This window comes from Salmo salar, chromosome ssa12 (assembly GCF_905237065.1).
Source record: "Salmo salar chromosome ssa12, Ssal_v3.1, whole genome shotgun sequence".
Lineage (NCBI taxonomy): Eukaryota > Metazoa > Chordata > Actinopteri > Salmoniformes > Salmonidae > Salmo > Salmo salar.
The window spans coordinates 70,978,281-70,993,094 of NC_059453.1; the positions used below are offsets into that span (position 1 = coordinate 70,978,281).

General features: G+C 40.9%; 1 protein-coding gene across 5 annotated transcripts; it reads left to right on the plus strand.

Annotated features, from left to right (window-relative positions):
* The first annotated feature begins 6,556 nt into the window (after positions 1-6,556).
* Positions 6,557-12,660, plus strand: agtrap (angiotensin II receptor-associated protein). Of its 5 annotated transcripts, none has more exons than XM_014133579.2 (5): positions 6,557-6,726; positions 7,152-7,186; positions 7,554-7,662; positions 7,902-8,112; positions 10,034-10,492. In XM_014133579.2, exons 1-5 carry the CDS (start codon positions 6,700-6,702, stop codon positions 10,201-10,203), a joined length of 552 nt encoding a protein of 183 aa, XP_013989054.1. In that variant the 5' UTR covers positions 6,557-6,699; the 3' UTR covers positions 10,204-10,492. The 5 variants fall into 5 exon arrangements, with proteins under 5 accessions (XP_013989054.1, XP_013989056.1, XP_013989059.1 ...); XM_014133581.2 differs by lacking the exon at positions 10,034-10,492 and adding an exon at positions 11,082-12,660 and having other exon boundaries at positions 6,562-6,726; XM_014133584.2 differs by having other exon boundaries at positions 6,564-6,726; positions 9,900-10,492.
* Positions 12,661-14,814: the final 2,154 nt, after the last annotated feature.

Genomic DNA, 14,814 nt, shown 5'->3' on the forward strand with positions numbered 1-14,814 from the left:
TTGGTGAGTAAAGCATTAGCTGACATGAAGTGTATTAGTGAGTAAAACATTAGCTCCCACTCCCACCACACAATTACACCTGTATCAATATTTGATCAGGCAGAGTAAGTAACACTTGTCTTTCGTCCCAAACAACCAGCACACTGGGAGGACCATGTTGCTCTCACTCTGATTTACAGTCTTGGAATAAAAGCAGTAGTGATGTATTTTTTATAATAACCTCTGAGAAAGTGTTGTGCTACTGAGTGCACTGCTGAAAGTTGGAAAGCAGCCAGTCGAATGATGGATCACACCCAGCCAAATCGTGGCAGGATACATGGGGAACAGCAGCATCAATAAGGGACCTGCCTAGACTGTAAAACAGCCCATAAAGCCTATAGATAGAAAGGAATGGAGAATTGTTTAACACTTAGTGTATGAGAAGATGTTTCAGAGGAGTGTTGTGTATGTGCTCTCTATCACTCTCATGGAAGGTGACAACCACATATTCAATTCAATTCCGATTATTGACTTGGCTCCCAGGTGCAAAGCAAAATTACAACACAAATTAAAGTAATATATCCATCTGTCACAAACACCTCCCTCTCTTTCTATCCTCCCTCCCCAGTCCCCCCTAGGATAGGATAAAGTAATCCTTCTAACCCCCCCCCCCCCTAAAAGATTTAGATGCACTATTGTAAAGTGGTTGTTCCACTGGATATCATAAGGTGAATCCACCAATTTGTAAGTCGCTCTGGATAAGAGCGTCTGCTAAATGACTTAAATGTAAATGTAATAGAGGATACCCGACCAACGTGCAACGAGACAGATGTGGCTGTTTCTACGACATTTTGAGATTAAATACGTCTTTAAATTAAAATGATAGAAATTATACCTGCTTTGAATAGAAACATTATTGCATGAATTCTACGTTGGTTACTGTTGCTGATGTCACAGAGGTCAAAGAGGTCAACAAGAGGTCAGGTCAGGGGTTGCACCTGCTACGGTTGGCCAGTGGCCATCTGCCATGTTACTGTCACAACAAATGGGTTCATTACCAGCAGGGTGCGAGAGGACAGACACCTTAAAAGAATTGGGGGACACTAATGATAACCAGGACTGTCTAATCCCTGTCACACCATTAGCGATAGTTAGAGGACTCAACTTGGTTTCTAAATAGTTTTAGCATGGACATTGCCATTGAAGGCTACCACCATTTTAAAGTAGTCAACTGGATGGGGATCCCAATGGGTTGGGAGCAATCAGCCAATGGGAAAATCTCATTTGCATCCTCCTCAAATCCCATTGAAGGAGAAGGTCAGAGGGGAGGGACTTGTGCCTTTCTCATCAATTGGTTTTGAGAAGGAGACAAGGAGAGAAGAGTATGAAATTGAGACCTTCCCATATATCAGATCGAGACACACTCTTTTCAAGCGGCATCGACACAGCTATGACTGGACGTGATTTTCGTAGCAGGTTAGGAGACCATTATCGAAGTGGCGTGAAAAGAGTGTTTCTCTGATCAGAGAATTGTCTTCTTCTTCAAATTGGGTGCTATGGTTTCTAAATGGCTTTAAGCTATATCACCTCCATCTAGTGGCCACAATATATTAATGACGTACAAGATTTGGTTCAGGACTCCAGTACAGCAGGTGGCCAGCCTGGTCTCATAGACTAGACATAACATAGTAAATGTAAATCCGAGACACTCAATTTAGTATGATAAACTCAGCAAAAAAATAAACGTCCTCTCATTGTCAACTGCGTTTATTTTCAGCAAATGTAACATGTGTAAATATTTGTATGAACATATCAAGATTCAACAACTGAGACATAAACTGAACAAGTTCCATAGACATGTCCCTGAACAAAGGAGGGGGGGGTGAAAATCAAAAGTAACAGTCAGTATCTGGTGTGGCCACCAGCTGCATTAAGTACTGCACTGCATCTCCTCCTCATGGACTGCACAAGACTTGCCAGTTCTTGCTGTGAGATGTTACCCCACTCTTCCACTAAGGCACCTGCAAATTCCTGGACATTTCTAGGGGGAATGGCCCTAGCCCTCACCCTCCGATCCAACAGATCCCCGACGTGCTCAATGGGATTGAAATCCGGGCTCTTCGCTGGCCATGGCAGAACACTGACATTCCTGTCTTGCAGGAAATCACGCAAAGAACGAGCAGTGTGGCTCCAGAGTATAGGCCTCAGTGTAACGCTCATTCCTTCGACGATAAACGCAAATCCGATCATTACCCCTGGTGAGACAAAACCGCGACTCGTCAGTGAAGAGCACTTTTTGCCAGTCCTGTCTGGTCCAGCGGCGGTGGGTTTGTGCCCATAGGTGACGTTGTTGCTGGTCATGTTGCCGGGGCGGCAGGTAGCCTAGTGGTTAGAGCGTTGGACTAGTAACCGAAAGGTTGTGAGATTGAATCCCCGAGCTGACCAGGTAAAAATCTGCCGTTCTGCCCCTGAACAAGGCAGTTAACCCACTGTTCCTAGGCTGTCATTGAAAATAAGAATTTGTTCTTAACTGACTTGCCTGGTAAAATAGGCCTTACAACAGGCCTACAAGCCCTCAGTCCAGCCTCTCTCAGCCTATTGCGGACAGCCTGAGCACTGATGGAGGGATTGTGTGTTCCTGGTGTAACTTGGGCAGTTGTTGTTGCCATCCTGTACCTGTCCTGCAGGTACCAATCCTGTGCAGGTCTATGTTGTAACACGTGGTCTGCCACTGTGAGGATGATCAGCTGTCTGTCCTGTCTCCCTGTAGCGCTGTCTTAGGCGTCTCACAGTACGGACATTGGAATTTATTGCCTTGGCCACATCTGCAGTCCTCATTAAATCAAATCAAATCAAGGCCAAGGCAATAAATTCCAATTACATCAGCTGATATCTCAAAGTGCTGTACAGAAACCCAGCCTAAAACCCCAAACAGCAAGTAATGCCGGTGTAGAAGCACGGTGGCTAGGAAAAACTCCCTAGAAAGGCCAAAACCTAGGAAGAAACCTAGAGAGGAACCAGGCTATGAGGGGTGGCCAGTCCTCTTCTGGCTGTGCCGGGTGGAGATTATAACAAAACATGGCCAAGATGTTCAAATGTTCATAAATGACCAGCATGGTCAAATAATAATAATTCACAGTAGTTGTCGAGGGTGCAACAAGTCAGCACCTCAAGAGTAAATGTCAGTTGGCTTTTCATAGCCGATCATTGAGAGTATCTCTACCGCTCCTGCTGTCTCTAGAGAGTTGAAAACAGCAGGTCTGGGACAGGTAGCACGTCCGGTGAACAGGTCAGGGTTCCATAGCCGCAGGCAGAACAGTTGAAACTGGAGCAGCAGCACGGCCAGGTGGACTGGGGACAACAAGGAGTCATCATGCCAGGTAGTCCTGAGGCATGGTCCTAGGGCTCAGATCCTCTGAGAGAGAGAAAGAAAGAAAGAGAGAAAGAGAGAATTAGAGAGAGCATACTTAAATTCACACAGGACACCAGATAAGACAGGAGAAATACTCCAGATATAACAGACTGACCCTCATGCCTCCTTGCAGCATGCCTAAGGCACGTTCACACAGATGAACAGGGACCCTGGTCATCTTTCTTTTGGTGTTTTTCAGAGTCAGTAGAAAGGCCTCTTTAGTGTCCTAAGTTTTCATAACTGTGACCTTAATTGCCTACCGTCTGTAAGCTGTTAGTGTTCCACAGGTGCATGTTCATTAATTGTTTATGATTCATTGAACAAGCATGGGAAACAGTGTTTAAACCCTTTACAATGAAGATCTGTGAAGTTATTTGGATTTTCACGAATTATCTTTGAAAGACAGTGTCCTGAAAAAGGGACGTTTTTTGCATGTCATTTGCATGTCACGGGGACGTCATTTGGCCCTATTTGCATGTCACGTCAATGATATCATGTCACTGTGTGGGACTGTGGGTCAATTAAAACCTCTTGAGCATCTGATCCCGTTTGCGGGATCAAAATCCAGCGAAAAATCATATCGCCAATTAGCATTAAAAAATTATCATAATTTTTTACAAAAATAAAAAAATTTTTTTTTTTTTTTTTATAGATACACCTCTCCTGAATCGACCCACGTCGTCCGATTTCAAAAAGGTTTTACAGGAAAAGCAAATCATTAGATTATATTAGATGAGTCCATCGTAAAAAGCAGCTTCATAGCCATTTTCCGACCAACCACTTCCATCACATATTATCAATAAACAGCTAAATGTAGCACTAACCTTTTACAAACTTCATCAGATGGCACCCCTAGGACATCATGTTATACAATGCATGCATTCTTTTGTTCAATAAAGGTCATATTTATATATAAAAACAGCATTTTACATCTCTGTCTGACGTTGACTACCTAATTTCCCCTCAAAAGCGTCCCGGTAAACAATGCTACGTTTCAATAAATTGCTATACTATAACGATTTTTTAAATGTATATTGTCAATCTAACATTTATAGATGAATATCTCTTGAGAACACCCGTCATACCAGATTTTAAATTAACTTTACTGGGTAATCACACTTTGCGATAAAAGGAGATGCGATACTCAGAAAATCAGCTAATATACAGTGCTCGGCGCCATCTTGGACGCAACAGTATGAACCATCTCATCTTCAATAATATTGTCAATAATCGCCTACCTTTAGTTGTCTTCATCAGAAAGCATCCCAGGTCCACAACAGATGTATTTTCGGTCAAAAAGGCCATACTTCACGTTCCATTAGCCTGATGTTGGTAGCGCGTCCTATGGCTCTCTCCAAACGCAGCTCTGCACTTCATACTGAAAGTAATCCTCGCGCATGTAGGTTCGTTCAAACATGTCAAACGTTGTATAAAATAAATGTTCAGGGCCTCTAACACCAAGAGAGCCAATAAGATTCGAGGGGGATGATTTCATTGCCTTTAAAACCGTTTCCAAAGGTGGGGGCAGACATGGCCGCCGGCGTCATAATGGTGATGGCCCATCCCCTGTGACCAATTTCAAACTCCTGTCATTCACTGAGTTTTGACTCTATAAGGCTCAAACCACTGTGAAAGGACTGGCGACATCTAGTGGAAGCAATAGGAAGTGCCAAAATATTCCTAAACCCCTGTGTTTTTCAATGGGATAGGTTTCAACTCAATACAACACATCAGGTATCCACTTCCTGTCAGAAAATGTCTCAGGGTTTTGCCTGCCAAATGAGTTCTGTTATACTCACAGACACCATTCAAACAGTTTTAGAAACTTTAGAGTGTTTTCTATCCATATATAATAAGTATATGCATGCCCTATCTTCTGAGTTTGATTAGTAGGCCGTTGAAAATGGGAACGATTTTTTTTCAAAATGCGCTGTGGCGCCCCCTATCCTAGGGTATCCTCAAGAGGTTTTAAACAGATGGAATACCGGGGTGTGTTCAGCTGGCTAACGTTAACCACCCGGCTAGAATATGTAACATATCATACGTCTACCGTGGGTTTGCACTTCCCTCTGCAGTTATGAGCTGATAGAATCATATTACCAACCTGGTCTTAGAGCATTTCGTATTATTATTATGTACGTAAATCCGAGACTCCATTTAGTATTATATGTTACATTTCGTATGGTATTTATTAATTTGTCGATGTCCATTACACATTTCTTATGATATGTTAGGAATTTCAATTCATATTATATGTTATAAATTTGCAAACGAACAATATGTTATGAATTTCCAAAATGTACTATATGTTAAGAATTTGCCAAATGTATTATATCTTACGAATTCTAGCTAGGTGGCTAGGTGGCTAACGTTAGGTAGCTGGCTAATGTTAGCGAGGCTAAGGGTTAAGGTTAGGTTTAGGGTTAGGGTTAGGGGAAGGGTGAGCTAACATGTTAAGTAGTTGCAAAGTAGCTCAAAAGTATTAAGTAGTGGAAAAGTTGCTAATTAGCTAAAATGCTTAAGTTGTCCGTGAAGAGATTCAAACTTGCAACCTATGGGTTGCTGGATGTTTACATTATATGCCCACCCATCCGTAGCAAAAAAGTAGTAAGTTGTTGAAAAGTTGCAAATCAGCAAAACATTTTCATGAAGAGATTCAAACTCACAACCTTTGGGTTGCTAGACATTTATGTTCTATGGCCACCCATCCACTCACAACCATACCAAACATAACATATCATACTAATTTGAGTGTCCCGGATTTACGTTTACTATGTTAAGTCTAGTCTATGAGACCAGGCTGACGGAAGACACCTGGGTGAGAGACAGTGGAAAATAAAATTATCAGAAAGATTTTATTTGTCTTCTGTCCTGGAACAGTCATTTATAGACTCATGGGAACAACACCAGATATTTAACTTGTGATTTATATTATCCTGAACACCTTACTATTGTGACATGTAGCCTATGAAAAGTGGCCACTGTAACCAGCTCAGCCAGAATGCTCGTAATACAGTTGGTATGTTTGAACAGAACATATTTGCCCATATTAGACTGCCTACATGGTCTAATGTTTATGATAATTGATTTACAGAATGGTGAACAAGACCAAGCAGCTGATGCTCACGTGTGTTTTTTGCAGTATGAAATAATGGGGGGTGCAAAGGGTTAGGTGGAAGGAGTCAGGCTGTTGTCACATGGTTTGTGTTTGCTGCCTGGTTAGTGGGAGTGGTTGGACAGTTATGTATTAAATCTTCAGAAACCTCACAAGTTGAAGGGGACCACAACATCTGCATTGGCCTGAAAATATGGAAATTCCTGCCGTAAACCTCAAGGTAAAGTCGGTTGTTAACATGTTTGCAATAGTTGTAAGTCGTACATACAATGCTGACTTTATTTACATTGCTCTTCCTTGATACGCACTTCGACAGTATTTACATTATTTTATTAACGTGTCACATCAGCCCGGTTACAGTTACAGGAACATAAGCGCTCTGTCATTGTAGACTAAAAAATAGCAACAATTGTGTAACAATCTATCGTGCGTGAAATGACTCAGTCAGGGCTTATCACGAGATGCTGAGTTCGTGGTTTAAACTTCTCCAATCAATTCACGTTCTTAATTTATTGTAAATCACTGATCGTTTAATGAAATGTCAGGCATCCGTTATCAATTCAAGTGGAGTTGACGCAAATTGCCTCATTGGGCACAAAAATTTGAAAATCACGTGTGTGATGTTGACTTTCTTTGTCCCCACAGGCCATAGTACTAATGCACTGGCTACTGACCATCTGGTGAGTAAGTGGGTGGGTGGGTTGGCTCCTCAAGGGTTTTTCATACACCTGTGGAATTTCGCTTGTTGCCGACTCTAACTGAGGAAAGTGGTCTACATGGTTCACTTGTGTTGCGTTTTCTCTGTGGATGGCTGCACAAAGATAATGCTCTACCTGAAGACTTCATAGTTAGTCAGTCACACAAGAGGCAGACTTTAACCACTGGCTGATAATGAACCATTTCTCACCTACATGCTTTGCCTCCAGAGTTTGTCAAATACAATTGTCAATTTGGAGATATATATTAGGCCTACTCTTTTAGAGACGCTAGTGTATGCTGAACATTTGGAAGTGTGTGTTGGTATTTTGTACTGTGTGTGGTTCCTAGGGGCTGCATGGCCTGGCTGCCCCCCTCCTATGCCTGGGGTAACTTCAGTGTCCTGGCTGTGGGTGTGTGGGCCGTCGCTCAGAGGGACTCCATCGATGCTGTACTTATGGTGAATCACTTCCTCAAAACTCCTGTACCATCTCAGACAGAAAATGCCAAAGAATAACCCCTCAATTACACACAACATTACATAAAATGACATCGGATTTCCAGTCAGCCCACATTAGTTGCTGCTCAACACCATAGTAAATCATGGAGTTGAGTTTAGTCGGCTAGCTATCAATAAGAATCATCCTACCTCATCAGGCTCTTATACACATTTGTCTAGTTTCTGCATTTCTCCTCCAGTTTCTTATCGGGATTGCAGTGACGATACTGACGGACATCATCCATTTTGGGATCTACTATCCGCTGGCCGAGGGTCTAGCAGAGAGGAACAGGGACACATTCCGCTTCAGTGCGGGCATGGCCATCCTGGGCCTGCTACTCAAACCTGTCTCTTGCTTCTTCGTCTACCAAATGTACAGAGAGCGCGGAGGAGATTACAATGTCAACTTTGGTGAGTATGACTAGGTGTGAGTAGAGACAGCAGGCGTTAACCATTAGTTTACAGTAGGGCTAGTTACTCACTGTCACTTCTAATGGTAGAAATAAGGTTTTGGGGTTTGTAGAAATAGTCTCAGGACTATCCCTGGACTGGTATGGACAAAGTCCGAAGCATGGTGTGATGTGATATCATCCTAGTGCCAAGGAGTTGTTGACAGGAAATAACATTCTCCAGGCTGTAATCTTGTCTGGGCTGTTTCGTGTCGTTGGCCATGAGAGGATTGTAGTGCACAGGCTGGCTGCTCAGAGCCTTTGTGTAAAACTGTACTGCAGACAGATCAAACCAGAGTCAAGCTAATTGAGTTACAGAGATGGTCACAAGACAAATGCGCCTGAGACGCCCACTAACTAGTGGACCATCCTAGCCAGGTCACATATCATCGATTAGCAAAATAATCTGATTGGAGTTCCTGTCTTTCCCAGTTAATTGGAAGAATACAGTAAAGGACAATTAGACAGTGGAATCTATAATGGCAGTGGCAGAACCATTCCCTTCTCAACTTGATCTAAGTCAAACTGAGATGTTGGCACAACACAAGTCCTGTGTGTTTTTGCAGAGGTTTGGTGACTGTTCTCAAAACCTACTGGAACAGGAATGGCATGTTATGTTGCCCCATAGAGCAGTAGGGCATGCCTGAAATCCTTTTGAATGGTGTGTTCATACTAGATAATTTGATGGTTCTGTCAGGCCTTGTTACCCTGAATAGACAAAGATATGTTTTGTCAAAAGTTGTATGAGTTGATCAACCCAATTTGACTCCCTTGTTTATTCAAATAAGAATAGCGCATTAATGAAGTCTGTGGTAAAGTTGAATGATGCACAGCAGGTACATGTGACTGATTGGAAACTAGGTGATTAATATAGTTAATGTTCTAAGTTTTCAAGGTCTCTTTTAAATGCTCTCTGATTGCTTGACATGGGGGGGGGGGGGGGGGGCTCTGGGATCAAGGTGGCGTCCTGCAGTGCTATACACCAAGGACAAGGCAATCAAGGTGTGTCAATTTAAAACCATTTAACGCTGATAAGTACAGTACATTATGTAGAATTACAATACCAGAAGTTAGTATTTTGATTGACAGTCATAAAAACACTTCTCGCATTACTTTGCCCCTTGACATTACTTACAAGAAACTAGGCTGTAGTCTATTTCTTGTACCAGCGTTTCTATAAGCATTCAAGTGCATCACCCTTCTACATTATTACACATGATAACAGAGTAAGTAAACCATTTATTTATTCCACTTTCATCATGAATATTAAAGGTAAACTCAGCAAAATTACATTGCCATCAGCAGCACTGCAGATATTGAGACTAGATGCAAGACTTCGCCCACACACACACAGTATCTGTGCACGTGCACGGGTTCGCTTCACGCTGTTCGCAGCATGGTAGCCTGGGCACCAAAACAGAGAAGTTGAACCTCGCACTTCAATGCTCTCAGTTGTTGTGGAAATTGACCAACTATGCTGTTTACTTTCTGCATCATATCTTAGTCTAACTTTAAGTCAGGGCACAAAACCCTGTTATAGTCAGCTTTTGTCATCCCATACCAAACATCCAATTGTCACCATTTCACTAAACCGCACTCTGTCGCACTACCAGTGATTGAATGTTGTCTTTAGCTTTCTGTCTGTGAGTGGAAACAATCCTCTGTCTTGTCTGTTGTATCTCTGTTCTGACCCTGTTTGCGTTTTGTCTCCATCTTTCCCCCCTCTGCTGCTTGCCTCTGACCCCTCAGACTTAGACACCTCAGTGGACAGTCACTGCACCACGGATAGTGCCGACAGTGCCTTTATCGGCCGCCGCTACTGATCCTCATCTTCTTTTTCATCATTCCTTTATTTCCATCAATCCTCTCCTCCCCTCACACAGGAAGTAAGGGAAACTGCTGGGCTGAAGAACTACAGGCATGCCTCTACTTCCTGTCCTGTTTTCTGACTGTCCAGTCTTACCTCTTGCCACATGACTCCAGTATCTGTGTTTGTGTCCCATCATCCTCCTCTGCCAATCACACATCATATCTGCTTGTCACTCCTTCCTAAAATTCTGAAAGTGACATCTGCTTCACTCCATGAACATGATCTTTACATATTCTTGCTTGACGTTTGTGCTTTTGTTTGATTTTAATGTTTTTATGACTTTACGAAGTAAAGAATATTTTGGACTGCATCTGTATTTATCAGAATAAGGTTGAATATTTAAGGTCATAAATGGATGATTTGAGATTTTAACAACTTTGTGCACTTAAATATTGCAGTGTTAGACTTTCGAAAATGAATTTATGCAGACATTTTAAAGTCATATTTTTAATAAACGCTATTTAAGTGAAAATGCTCAATCTATTTTTGCGTCAGTGTTTTCGTTATCTGATTTTCATTAAGGTTGGATCTTATAAGATTGATCACGTCGGGCACTCAATTCTATGTTCCCAGGTTTGGTTTTAGGCAGCCATTGGTATTCTGTCAGAGTGACCATACAGGACTGGGTGACTGTTCAGTATGCACTAGTGGTTCATCATGAGTGAATACTGCAGCCTGTAGGATTATCCCCACATATTTCCTCTTCAAAAGTGTGTTATAAATCAAGTTTGTTTGCGATGTGGTGTTTTGAAGGGACTCTCATATACAGGGTTTTCAGTGTAAACTATTCCCAAGGAGTTTGGCTTTGTAGATATTCATTCCTTTTATCTCCTGGGTGGTGTTCTGTTCCTCCCTTTTCATTTGGCTCACCTGACTGTGGTAGTCTAACACAGCTATGATTGTGTGTGTGAGTCCTGCAGCTTGGAGTCATTGAATGTAATTTGCCATTTTCTGTATGAACTTTCAACCTTAACATGGAGGTTGATGTTGGGTTTTATGTTGAAACAATGATAAAAACATTTGACAGTTTAATGTTCTGTGTATCAGCTATATTTTTAAAGGTCTGTCTTGTCTCTACACAGCAGGCTTCCCCAGTGTAACACGAAACAGAGATGCTTACCAGTCCATTGACCAGCAGGACCAGTCCACCAGCTCAGCTAACCCCTTCAACCAGGCCGAGGGCACCAAGCCTGGACCACCACACTCCTACTGAGATACAGCACTCACTTTATTCTCTTGGAATTACATGGTGTCATGAAGACATCCATAATGCTTTTCCATATGTATTTTTTTTCCTTTCATATGGGTATTTGCGAACTGCAGAAGACCTTTGTCCTGAGCTTTATTCAATCCCTTACCAGTAATGCCTCGTTCTAAATACTCACTGTCATGGTAAAATAATATGATCTGCTTACTGTATGCTTGATGCTCAGGGTAATGTCACATACACTGGAAATACCTTGGACACAAGCCCAACACTAAAATGAGAGAAGTGAAGTTTTTTAATTTTAGGGTGTAGTAACAGTGGGATAATACAGAATTATACAGTGGCGTTTGCCTGCCCTCTTACTAATATCTACCCTGTCCTAAATGCTACTATATTTCTTACTTTGTGACTTTATTTAAAAGATGCCTGATGAAAGGTCTGTGTTGTCCTAACCCTTAAAGATGGACATGAGCGTTTACAACAGTATTATTGCCAGTGTTTGGAATAACCAGTGCTCTGGTTTTGTGTTATTTTAGTAAGCCTTATGTTAGTGTATCATAAGCAATTCTCAGCACCACCATCTACTCAAATCAAAAGATATTGAAGATAATGTCAAATACAGAGGATAATGGTGGTACAGTTTGGAAACCCTTCCATTCGACTATTCATTTTAACACAGTGCTGTCAGCCATTTCCAGGTTTACCTCACTATGTGACAGAGCATTACAGCTTTCAGGGAGGATGTGTATCTCTTGTTGTAAAGTGAAATATAATCCTCTGTTAGATCCTGTTTCAGGATCAGGAGTGTTTTGAAAAGGTCAAGATGTAGAAAGCGTGCAAGTTATTTGATCTGTAACGATTCTTTGACATTCTTTTTTGAAACTAGTTCACTGTGAGTATACTTTTAAAATCAGAATTAAGAATATGAGAGACTTTCTGCCTTCTATACCTTACGGGTAGGATTTACCTCTGAGCTGAGAGAGAAGCAGATGCCTGTTACAGCCCAGTAAATTTGAACCAGGAAGAACAACTATATTCCCGGTTGTGATTTGCATAGTTTTGTCAGTGTTTAACAGGGCACATTCCTTGTAGAATGTTATCACTTGTGTCCTCAATCATTCTAAATGCATATTTTTTTTATGTACCTGATCAATTTTGTATGATTTTTGTCTTTGCCTTTCATGTGTAAATGCACTTAAGCCTTCGTCAAAGAGCACTACTCTTAGCTTTACATTGACTGTTTTTGAACAACTAATGTGTTTGTTCCAGCAGTGTTGAGTTGTTCTCTTGATAAAATACAGAAACTCTTTATTGATCTGAATGAGTTACAAGCCATATTGATTTGAGTAACATGGGTGAATACCAAACATTCACAACCTTGCAATTCTATCGACAAGTTAATAAAAAAAACTACAGCTCTGACATATCATTTACATTTTTCATGGAGTGTTTTATTGAAGTATTATCCAGGGTTGAGAAATATATATGCATAATGTACTTTTTAGAAACTAAATGCTGCAGTACTTGCACTTACAACCAAATGCTATACCCTTGCACTTGTCTATGAATACACTAGACAATGAAACCGTTTTCTACACTTAACAAAAATATTAATGCAACAATTTCAAAGATTTTACTGAGTTATAGTTCATATAAGGAATTCATTCAATTGAAATAAATTAGGCCCTAATCTATGGATTTCACATGACTGGGAATACAGATATGCATCTGTTGGTGACATAGACCTTAAACAAAAAGGTAGGGGCGTGGATCAGAAAACCATTTAGTGTCTGGTGTGACCACCATTTGCCTCATGCAGCACAACACATCTTCGTATGAAGTTCATCAGGCTGTTAACATTCAATTCTCTGGCAACAGCTCTGATGGACATTCCTGCAGTCAGCTTGCCAATTGCACGCTCCCTCAAAACTTGAGACATCTGTGGCATTGTGTAGTGTCACAAAACAGCACATTTTAGAGTGGCCTTTTATTGTCACCAGCACAAGGTCCACCTGTGTAATGATCATGCTGTTTAATCAGGTTCTTGATATTCCACACCTGTCAGGTGGATGGATTATCTTGGCAAAGGAGAAATGCTCACTAACAGGGAAGTTAACAATTCTGTGCACATTTTTTGAACAATACGCTTTTTGTGCTTATGGAACATTTCTGGGATCTTTTATTTCAGCTCATGAAATATGGCACCAACACTTTACATGTTGTGTTTATATTTTCGTTCAGTGTAAACAACAGATCTTTTACATTTGTCTTTATATAAGACAATACAGAGCACTGTTTCTACAAGGTGCACAGTACAAGACAACATGGCTATTGTTGGCTAAGTTGTTTCCGTTGACTCTATAGGAGAGCCTGTCTGACAGGCATTATAATAGAACCCACTTGAGCTCTTCTTAAACATATCATTGACAATTTATAGTGCTGTATGATTTTCAAAGTAGTGTCGTGGAAATTCTTACACAGGGACACTCGAAGTCAATCTTAAATGAATCACCCTTTATTTGTCAGGCCACTGGAGAGGTTCCAACCAACTCAATGCCCCATAGTACACATGTCAATCAGGAGCTCTGCTTGGGCAGTCCCAGCAGTTGTCTTATATACGGCTATTCACAGACAACTTATATTTGCATGATTTAGCATAATTAATTAATCATTACCGTTTTTTCATTAATGTGACCGACCAATAATGGTTCATAACATGTGACAGACCAACACCCCACGAGGCTTCTCTCTAGGCTGAGACCTTGAAATTGAGATATCTTTCTTTCATGCCAAATTGCAGATACTGATAAGTGAGGATTCGTTAAATTAGTCACTTGCATGAACACATAAATTGGCTATTAGAACAGCACATGAATAGAACACAGAAATTAGTTATCAGAAAAGCACAAACATTAAAATTCCCTTACAGTACTTTTTATTAAGGTGACCCCTAAACAGGCTTTACCATATCATACATCTCCCTCATGCATCATAATGATGTTCCCACCATGTCCCTTCCTTTTTCTTCTTCCCTCTCTTTCAATCTGTCTCTCCTCTCAGACATATCTCTGATAACCTTGGCACTGCTCTTCCCTGCCAGGAGCCACTCCACAGCCCCACCACTGCTTTGATTTATCATAGACTGGACAGGACACTGATCTGCCTTGGTTTACAGCCCTGCCCCTTTTACACTCAACTGTATTTATTCTGTAGGTATTATATTTAATACATTGTCAAAGCTTATTTAAACTCGAAAAATCTAGGAATCTAGGAAGAATTTATTAATTGGCTTTTGGGGAGAGATCACTCTGGTATGCAATTCTGCTGCTACTGTTAGTTTACCAAAGTTACCAGAATCTTCAGCCATTTTGGTAATTAACAGAAAATCTATGGCACTCTATCGTAACTTTAGTAATTTATACTTGAATAACTGTTATTTTTCAGAATTATTCATATATTGTATTCATTTTTTACATCTGTCTCCATATTTTCCATGAATTTCTAGTAGATAGACCTTATGGTTCAAGATAAATTAGCCTAATTAATGAAAAAAAGCATCTAATCAACAATGGCATTACTTTCAATTA

Coding starts and splice junctions, on each gene's coding strand:
- agtrap (XM_014133579.2), top strand. CDS start 6,700: ATGGAAATTCCTGCCGTAAACCTCAAG. Junction 7,187..7,553: donor CACTGGCTACTGACCATCTG/GTGAGTAAGTGG, acceptor TGTGGTTCCTAG/GGGCTGCATGGCCTGGCTGC. Junction 8,113..10,033: donor AGATTACAATGTCAACTTTG/GTGAGTATGACT, acceptor CCCCTCACACAG/GAAGTAAGGGAAACTGCTGG.